At 43.6% G+C, this 10,132-nt stretch overlaps 1 protein-coding gene across 1 annotated transcript; it reads left to right on the forward strand.

Moving 5' to 3' along the window:
* Nucleotides 1-5,006: 5,006 nt before the first annotated feature.
* LOC120998368 (oocyte zinc finger protein XlCOF6.1-like) lies at nt 5,007-9,224 on the forward strand. Its single transcript, XM_040429038.1, has 3 exons — nt 5,007-5,032; nt 5,116-5,239; nt 7,919-9,224. The coding sequence occupies exons 1-3, from the start codon at nt 5,009-5,011 to the stop codon at nt 8,980-8,982; spliced, it is 1,212 nt and encodes a 403-aa protein (XP_040284972.1). The 5' UTR covers nt 5,007-5,008; the 3' UTR covers nt 8,983-9,224.
* The last annotated feature ends 908 nt before the right edge of the window (nt 9,225-10,132 follow it).

Below are 10,132 nucleotides of genomic sequence, written 5' to 3' on the forward strand. Positions count from 1 at the left end.
GACCATATAAGCCCCTCCTTAGTAACAGACAAACAAGTTATTATCAAGCAAATTACATGTATTAGGGTGGGATCCCTGTGCTGCCCACGGACTCCAGGAAACAAAATTTTCAGGTAAGAAAAATGTATGACTTCCTGATCGTCCTACGGCAGCACAGATTGGGATCTGAGTAGCAAAAATAAAGAATAGGGAGGGTATCACCTGCTGGGTATGCTTTCTAGCATTCTCTTCCCCAGGGCTGAGTTCCTCGACCAGTCCAGGCGGTAGTGCCTCACAAACGTTGTGGGTGAAGCCCTAATTGCAGCTCTACAAATCTCCTGTAGCGGTACATAGCAGTACTCTGCCCCATGACGTTGTTGTGGACCTCATAGAGTGAACCTTAAGGTCTAGACCTTCTTTGTCATAACAGAATAATAGGACTTTTTTTTAAATCCAAATAGATATAGTGGATTTAGCCGCCATGTTTCCTTTTGACTTCTCTCCAAATTGTATGAGAAGATGTTCATCGTTTCTGAATGTTTCCGTCCTAGCTACATAAGCCAACACCGATCTTCTCACATCCAGGGCTGAGGCCTCTAGAGCATTCTCTGCAGAGGATAAAGCCGGAAGAATAATGTGTGGATGAGACTTTAGGCCTGAGTGGGTCCCCCAGATCTCTCATGTATGGTTCACGGCATGATAGGGCTTGCAACTCACTGACTCTTCTAGCTGACACCATTGCCACTAGAAAAGCTGTCTTCCACGAGAGAGATTTCAGATCAATGGAGTCAATAGGTTCCAACGGACCCATAGCTAGATGTTTCAACACCGTCACCAAATCCCAAGATGGTAAGGGTTTGTGAATATTAGGGGCAATGTTCCCGGCCCCCTTGAAGAACTTCCTTATTAATGGATTATTAGAGAATTGTCCATTTAACTGATGGTTTATGGCGGCAAACTGCACTTTTAATGTGGTTTGTTTTAGTCCTTTCTCCAGACCTTTCTGTAGGAACTGTAATATTAAAGGAATTGTAATTTCTTCATTTGGATAAGATGTAGAGAAAACTTTCCAAATTCGATCATACGATCTTTTAGTTCCTGGCTTGCTTGCAGAGGACAGCGTGGCAATGGTATTTTCTGGAATGCCCTCCTTCCTTAACCTATCCTCCATGCTGTGAGATGTAAAGGTTGCAGGTCTGGATGATAAACTCCCTTCTGGCACAAAAGATCTGGAATTAGAGGTGAATGCCAATATCTGTTCCTGCATAGAGACATTGCTAAGGTGAACCATGCCCCGCGAGGCCAAAACGGAAGTATTAGGATCGCTCTTGGCTGTTCCCTCTTGATCTTGTCCAAAGTCCTCTGTATTAATGCTGGAGGGGGAAACGCATATACAAACATCTTCCCCCAATCCATGGTTAAGCCGTCCAGGCAGTATGGTTGATGATTCTTCACTAGCGAGCAAAATATCCTTGTCTTTGCATTGTCCCTGGTAGCAAAGACATCTATTTGTGGACAGCCGAATCTGGTGATGATCTTCTGGAACACACTGTCCTTCAGCGACCATTCCCCTGGGTGGGTTTTCTGACGACTCAGAATATCCGCTGTCACATTTTTCTCCCCCTTTATGTGAACCGCTGTCAGGCTTCTGATGTTGGCTTCCGACCATCTGAGAATCTCCTTGCACTCCTTCATCAGCGATAGGGACTTCGTGCCCCCTTTTGTTTAAATAGTAGACGGTGGACGAATTGTCTGATTTCACCAGAACTTCCTTGTTCTTCAGGAAAGGGGAGAAGTGCAATAACGCCATTCTGACTGCTCTCATTTCCTTTTGATTTGACGTTAGAGGCTTTTCTCTCTCCGACCAGACCCCTTGAGCCCACTGATGTTCCAGGTGTGCTCCCCATCCTTGGGCTGAAGCGTCCGTTGTTAACATGATCTTCTGCGAGTGTTGCAGCGATCTGCCCCCTGAGAGTCTTCCTGGAGCAATCTACCACCTGAGATCTTGACATATCTTTACCGGAATCACTGTTGGTTTGTCTAAAGACCGGCTTGATCTGTTCCATACCGAGAGGATATGTGACTGTAGAGGTCTTATATGTGCCCTTGCCCTGCATCCAACGTCGATGTCAGACTTCCTAGAATTACCATGGCATTCCGTATAGACATTCTCCTTTGCTGGCACATCCGCATGACCTTCTTCTTTATCTTGTCCGCCCTGGCCTTTGATATGGATATTGTCATTTCCTTTGAGTTTATGACCAAACCCAAGAAGAGAATTCTCTGAGACTTCTTGAAAATGATTTAAAAAAAACGTGTTTCTGCAGACACTGAATTATCATGTTGATATGGAGCAATAGCACCTCTTGTGATGGTGCTCCGAGCCACCAATCGTCGAGATATGGCACGATTGAAATTCCTTGTAAGTGAAGTGCTGCAGACAGGACAATTGTTATCTTTGTGAATACTCGGGGGTGCTGAGCATAACCCGAAGGGGAGGCAGCAAAACTGAAGGTGCCATATAGAGTGGTCCTTCCTGATAGCAAACCTGAGGAATTTCCTGTACCCTAGGGCTATTGGCACATGTAGGTAGGCGTCGGTTAGATCCAGGGTAGCCATGAAATCTCCCTCACTCAATAGAGGGAAGACTGATCTGATAGTTTTCATTTTGAAATGGGACTTTTAAATATGCTGGTTGAGGATCGTCAGATCTATCTCCAACCTCCAACTGTGACCTGGTTTGGGTACCAAAAATATTCTTGAGTAGAATCCAGAACCTTGTTGCTGTTCTGGGTAACTGGCGTCATAACTCCTTCTTCTGTTTTCTGGGAGCGGGTTTCGCCTTGGAGCTAGATGCGGTATTCTGTCCCCTCCTTTGGCCATATTCCCTAAAGCAGGGCTGGCCAACCTGAGGCTCTCCAGCTGTTGCAAAACTACAACTCCCAGCATGCCCAGACAGCCTACAGCTATCAGTCTACAGCATGGCATGGTGGGAATTGTAGTTTTACAACAGCTGGAGAGCCGCAGGTTGGCCATCCCTGCCCTAAAGCGATTGGCTTTGTAATTCCTCTGACTTTTTGGGGATGTTCTGAACCTGCATATTCCCTTCAGCTTGGTCCAAACAAAGATTCTGGGGAAAAGGGTAATGAACAGAAGTTGTTTTTAGATGACACATCCCCTTTCCATTTCTTTATCCATAAAGCTCTTCTCACTGAGTTAGTGACTGCTAAATTTTTGGATGATAACGTCAGTGTATCTAAAGGAGCGTCACATAAATATCCAGCCGCATTCTTTATTATGGGAACCTTTTTGAAAAGATCCTCTCTTGGGACACTTCTTCAATGTCCCGAGTTAGATGGCTTAACCAGATTCTGAGAGACCTAGCCACCGGAACGGATGCCAAGGCCACTGATGCCGTGTAAGACTTCTTGGCCAGAGTATCTGCCTTTTTATCCATAGGATCACTCAGCCGGGCCGACTCTTCTGATGGAAAAATTTACTTTTTTGCAAATTTTACTACCGCTAGATCCACCTTAGGTGGATTCTGCCAAGAAGACGCGGCTTCTGGATCAGCTTTAAATCTGGCGCCCAGGTCCACCCGACCTTCAGGTTTTTCCCAACCAGATTTTAGCCACGTATTAAGACAGGGATGAGATGGTAACACCTTAGCAGCTGACACAGGGAAGTAATCTAAGCCTTCCTTGGGTGCCTTATTCTGCACATCCCTATCTGATTCCATGACATGTTTAACAGACTTGATCAGCTTGCTCATATGCAGATGCAGGAAGCGAACTAGCATGTGTTGTAGTTTTACGCCTCTTTGTCGAGGGTTCCACCCCCTTCATTATTTCGGACATATTGGACTTGAACCATGTAAAGAATGACCGTGCTTCTGACTGGAGGTTTTCCTAAGGTTCTTGCCTTTTTGGTGGTGCTGCACAAAGCTCACATACATCCTCCTCCCGGTCATCCGGCAAGGGCTGTGTCTAGACTTCCCAGTCCTCTTTCCATTAGAAGCTGACGATCTGGACATCTATAGTATAAAAAGCTACTAAGGATAATCCCTGGCAATACCAACAGACTATTAATAATGCATATTAAATATCGGCACTTTCACAGTAACCATCCGCAAACCATTACCTCTAACTCTATCTCACGTTCACAGTAGCATTACTTACATTACTGGCGAGGAGACTCGGCTGCCCTGTTTAGAGTGCCAGGGTTTACTTACAGGATCCGGCCGTCTTTTAAAACTCCCGCTTTAGAATGAGCGTGTTTGCCGGCGCCTGTGTGACGTCACTCGGCTGCTTATCCCCGCGACTCCTTTTCTCGGCCGGCGCTTCTACGTGCCATCCCAAGGACGGCCCTATGACCGATACCTATGGCTCATACACTGCCGCCATACAAGTAATATATCGTAATATCCTGCGAGACATTCACTGTCTCGCAACTCTCCGTGTAGCTAAAATGTTCTGTTACCTTCTGCACTTGTTGCAGAAAGAAAAGACTCGTTTGTCTGTTACTAAGGAGGGGCTTATATGGGCACGTATAATGTGTTAATTATTCAATTAACTTGTTATGCCAAGTTGTCGGGATAGGACTTAATCCCAATCTGTACTGCCGTAGGACGATCAGGAAAGAAGGTTTCTCCACCAACATAGAAGAGGAGTCTTTACTGTAAGAGCAGTGAGACTATGGAGCTCTCTGCCTGAGAAAGGAATCATGGGGGATTCTCTAGAAGAGTCCAGAAGGGGCCTGGAGGTCTGGAGGGTAATAATATCCCAGCTTCTAGTGACTAGATTACTGGAGATGGGGCCATGATCCAGGGAGGGATTCTGATTGTAGATCTCGAGTCAGGAAGGAATTTCTTTCCCTAAGTGTCTCTCTCCATCCACAGGATTACACCATAGTGAAGAAGACATCATGGGGGACTCCCATCATCCATGAGTCAGGAGGGTGGAGCAGGACCCCCATCACAGAGCCTCCCCCCCTGATACATGAGCAGAATATCCTAGAACTCACCCACAAGATGATGGAGCTGCTGACTGGAGAGGTGACACTGCTGGGAATGCTGGGAAATTCTCCAGTAACAGCACTGGAGGGGTCTGGGTGATGACGGTGTCATTGTGTTGTCAGGTTCCTGTAAGGTGTCAGGATGTGGCGGTCTATTTCTCCATGGAGGAGTGGGAGTATGTAGAAGGACACAAGGATCTGTACAAGGAGGCCATGATGGAGGCTCCCCGGCCTCTGACATCACCAGGTAAGAAGAGACGAGGTGAGAAGAGGCCGTGTTAGAGCCTCAGTCCGGTCATGTGCAGTGTGTACACGCGTGTAATGTAGTTTGTCATCCTTGTCAGATGACAAACTGCCTCTGCAGTTTCTTCTGTAATTCTCAGCTGTCTGTCTGTAATTCTCAGCTGTCTATATCTGTAATTCCGGGCTGTCTATATCTGTAATTCTCGGCTGTCTATATCTGTAATTCTCGTCTGTCTCTGTCTGTAATTCTCGGCTGTCTCTGTCTGTAATTCTCGGCTGTCTCTGTCTGTAATTCTCGGCTGTCTGTATCTGTAATTCTCAGCTGTCTGTCTGTAATTCTCAGCTGTCTGTCTGTAATTCTCAGCTGTCTTTGTCTGTAATTCTTAGCTGTCTGTATCTGTAATTCTCAGCTGTCTCTGTCTGTAATTCTCGGCCGTCTCTGTCTGTAATTCCTGGCCGTCTCTGTCTGTAATTCTCAGCTGTCTCTGTCTGTAATTCTCAGCTGTCTCTGTCTGTAATTCTCAGCTGTCTCTGTCTGTAATTCTCAGCAATCTCTCTGTAATTCTCGGCTGTCTCTGAGGTGCTGGGTGGAGAGGAGCTGCTGTCATGTCTGCCCATAGACTGCACATGGAGACAGGAGCTTCTGCTCCGCTGTCTCTCTGTATCCCATTGAGAGAAATACTCTTCATGTGTCAGAAGTTCTTCTCCTCCGGTGACATGGGCCCACGGCATTAGGAGTTGAAGTCAGCCGGGAGCACGAAGCATTATAATGCCACGGAGCAGCATTCAGGACGAGAAACACCTCTGACACATGGGTCCTATTTCTCACACTGAAATCTCTTGCTGTCCCCAGTGGAGCTCACAATCTATCAGAAGGTCTTTGGTTTTATTAGAGTAAACCTGAGGAAATCCACATGAAAATGGAGCAAAGATTCAAAATGTGCGCACATATGGCCACTAGACACGTTTTCCTCCAGAATGAAGCATCACTAGTGGAAGGTTTCGTTACATTCAGCTGTGTGAGCCCTAGGTGTGCCTTTATGTTGCATATGACATTCTGGGCAGGAGATCATTTGTGTAACCAAGGGAAATAAGGGATCTGTATGGGGGAAGGGGGGGGTGGACAATGGTAGTAGACTGTGACTAATCCCCATGAAAATTCAGTTCTAGCTTCTGCTGAAATGGACAATTTGGTCCTGATAATGGACCTGCCTGTGGATCGGCCCATGTAAACTGCTTGTATACGAGCCTGTACTATTCATTTATAATAAAAAGTTATTTTTTAAATATGAAACCAAACAAAATTATAACAAATTCCCCAAAAACCCTGCCATGAACTTACCTAGCCATGATCCCGGTGTGTCTACCTCTCCGCCCACCAGCTGCAGATTCGGTCTGTGCAGTGTTATTGAAGGAGCATCACCTGAGGGGGTGCAGAGCCAATCCAGGCTCTGGCTGTGATTTAGATTTTTGTCTGGCTCCTGTAACTTCATTTGTACATTGTGCTACTCTCCTGCTCATCACTCTTCCGTGGACTGACTTTGCCTTTTCTTTGGATTTACCCCTCGTCTACTGATTTAGCTCCTACTAACTCTCCTTGTTCTGACCCTGCTTGCGGGCTTATCTTCTGTACCACTTTATTCATGCTGGTAGGTCTGCTACTAGTGATCTTGCATCGGTTTTCTACTCCACAACCAGGGTCCTAAGCAGCCAAGTTCAACTGACCTTGTGTCAGGCTCTCGTGAAGAACTTAGGAGTAGCCCTAGTTTTGGTGAAGAAAGATTAGTAGCAGTTTTTGAGTTTGGTGGCCTTTTTAGTTTTCTTACAAACCCTCTGTGGTTCCATCAGGTCCCCTAACAAAGGCCCAGATGTCTGCCATTGGTATCAAGCCACAGTCATGACCCAACAGGCTAACTAGGTCTACCAGTTACCTAGATGCATAAACCAAAGTTTGTTCCTTTCATGCTGACTATGGTTTCGTCTTTTCCACTTTCCTATCACTATGGACTTTAACAAGGATTTACAAAAAAGGAGAAGATATACCATGAATGTTTTTGGTGTCCCTTGGGCGCAGAGAAAAGATAAAGTAGTACTGAGCAGTGTTGTTGTAAATCCAGCATTAGGGTAAGGTAGTAAAATACTCACTGAGACCAGCAGCAGCCTGTGTGTGTGTCTCTGGATCTTTCTCTCTGTAGCTGCTCCCTTCTACCCTCTCCATTCTGTTAACTCCAACTATAACATGATTTCTCAGCAAGATGATAATATATCTTCATCTTGCCTCCCTTCTCGCAGAATGGGGCACTAATATGGTTTCATAATAAAATTTTCATTTATCTGCCCAGAATACCCCCAATACTGCATGTTTTTTTTGTCCCATGTACCAGTTTTGTTATGTCAGCACCTTCCTTCCCCTTTTTTGTATCCTAGTAGGATGTTTACATGCAGAACTTGATGAAGTTTTCATCAGCTTTATGCTGGGTTTTCTAACCAAACCCAGTAGGCTTTGGTCTGTAATGTTTCACAAAATTAGAGCAAAGTATTTTGGGTTTGGGTATACTCAAACTGCATTTTTGAGAAAAACCTACATATATGTTTCCAGGCTTAAATGGAACATGAAACATTTTATCTACATCATTTAAAAAAAAAAAATAATAATGATAAAATCTACTTTTAATCCTAACAGAAAATCCCAGTAAGAACTCTGAGGAAAACTTAATGTTATCACTAGATTGTAAAGAAGAAGATGAAGATATCGAGCAGCGCTCTTCAGAAGAAAATCTCATTATTTTTACAGTCCATCCAGGACTTCACAGTACAGATTTATCAGATAATCTTCCTAATCATGAGGAACCTTTTCCTGACCAATCACAGATTGTTACCACAAGTTCCAGGTGTAAAATGTTTCAATGTGGGGAATGTGGAAAACAGTTTAAACAACGCTCAGGTCTTTTTACCCACAGAAGAATTCACACAGGAGTGAAGCCATATTCATGTTCAGAATGTGGGAAATATTTTAATACTAAAGACAATCTCAAGGTCCATCAGAGAAGTCACACAGGAGAGAAGCCGTATTCATGTTCAGAATGTGAGAAATGTTTTACAGATAAATCGGGTCTTGTCAAACATCAGCGATATCACACAGGAGAGAAACCGTATTCATGTTCAGAATGTGGGAAATGTTTTACAAGTAAAATAGATCTTGTTATACATGAGAGAATTCACACAGGAGAGAAGCCATATTCATGTTCAGAATGTGGTAAATGTTTTATAAAGAAATCAGATCTTGGTAATCATGAGAGGATTCACACAGGAGAGAAGCCATATTCATGTTCATTATGTGGGAAATCTTTTCCAGTCAGATCATATCTTGTTAAACATGAGAAGAGTCACACAGGAGAGAAGCCGTATTCATGTTCAGAATGTGGTAAATGTTTTACAAATAAATCACATCTTTTTAGACATGAGAGAATTCACACAGGAGAGAAGCCATTTTCATGTTCAGAATGTGGGAAATGTTTTATTACTAAAGACAGCCTCAAGCTTCACGTGAGAAGTCACACAGGAGAGAGGCCATATTCATGTCCAGAATGTGGAAAATATTTTACAGACAAATCACATCTTCTTAGACATCAGAAAGTTCACACAGGAGAGAAGCCATTTACATGTTCAGAATGTGGCAAATGTTTTGCACAAAAGACAAATCTCGTTACACATAAGAAAATTCACGCAGAAGTGAGAAAATTTTGAGATCATCAGTTAGAAAAAAAAACAAGCGTAAATCATATTCTTGTTTGGATTGTGGGAAAGGTTATGTGGTATTAAACCCATTAAGTTATTCACATACATTTTCTTTGGTGGAATTAGCATGGATCTTCCAAACACGAAATTATATTTACTTGAGGTCATCAGTGACTGCGATCCATGGAGGAACAGCATGGTGGATATGAGGAAGAAAAGGAGGAGCACTGTTTACTGTCAGAGCATTAAAGATGAATTCTCCCCATGTCTCTCGCTTCTTTTGTGTTTTTTTTATTTAGAAAAAAGCCTGTAAAACTTAGCGTTCGAAGCATTACTAAGGAGAGTCTGTCTTCACTGTCTACTGTATTCTGAGGATGGCTATGTGTAAACTTCTCAGCCTATTTTCATGGTTTTTATTTTTTTTATACTATACAAACTATATAAATTTGGTATTGCACTGATCTGACTGACCCACAGAATAAGGTCATCGTGTCATTTTAAGTTGCGCAGTGAACACTGCAAAAACAAAACCCAAAATACCTTGTTTTTTTAATTGCTCTTTTTTCAATTTCACCTAACAAAGATTTTTTTCCCTATTTTACAAGCTATGGTAAAATAAATAGCGCCATTAGAAAGTACAACGTGTCCCGCAATAATAAATCCCCTATGCGGCTATTTGAACAGAAAATAATGGCCTCTGGATGGAGGCGAGGGAAAAATAACATAGAAAAAATTAAAGTAGGCTGCAGTCTGTGTGGATATCCTGGTCGGAGGCTGCCCTGATAAATCTGGATTTACATCAGTGTGCGGCCACCTGGGGATACTTGGGGTTTCCAATCTTTATTTATTCTGACTTCCTTGTGTTGTAGGTATTTTTAAAATTTTTCTTCAGTTTCTCCATATGTACTAGCTGGTGCTTTCTCACAATCATCTGGCCGATTATCTTCATATTTGCCAGGTTGGGGCCAGATCTCCGCCCGTCCCCATTATAGTGAATAGGGCATAGCTGGAACAGCCAGCCGGACCAAAAAGCGTGTGAAACCAGCCTATAATGCAGCAATACACCAAGAGCGGTGAGCCTTCATCACACTGCCTGTTGTAATAAGGTACAAGGAATCATCGTTCATGGTAGATATGTGTCACGGAGGTTCCTGGCCTC

Source organism: Bufo bufo, chromosome 4 (assembly GCF_905171765.1).
Source record: "Bufo bufo chromosome 4, aBufBuf1.1, whole genome shotgun sequence".
NCBI lineage: Eukaryota > Metazoa > Chordata > Amphibia > Anura > Bufonidae > Bufo > Bufo bufo.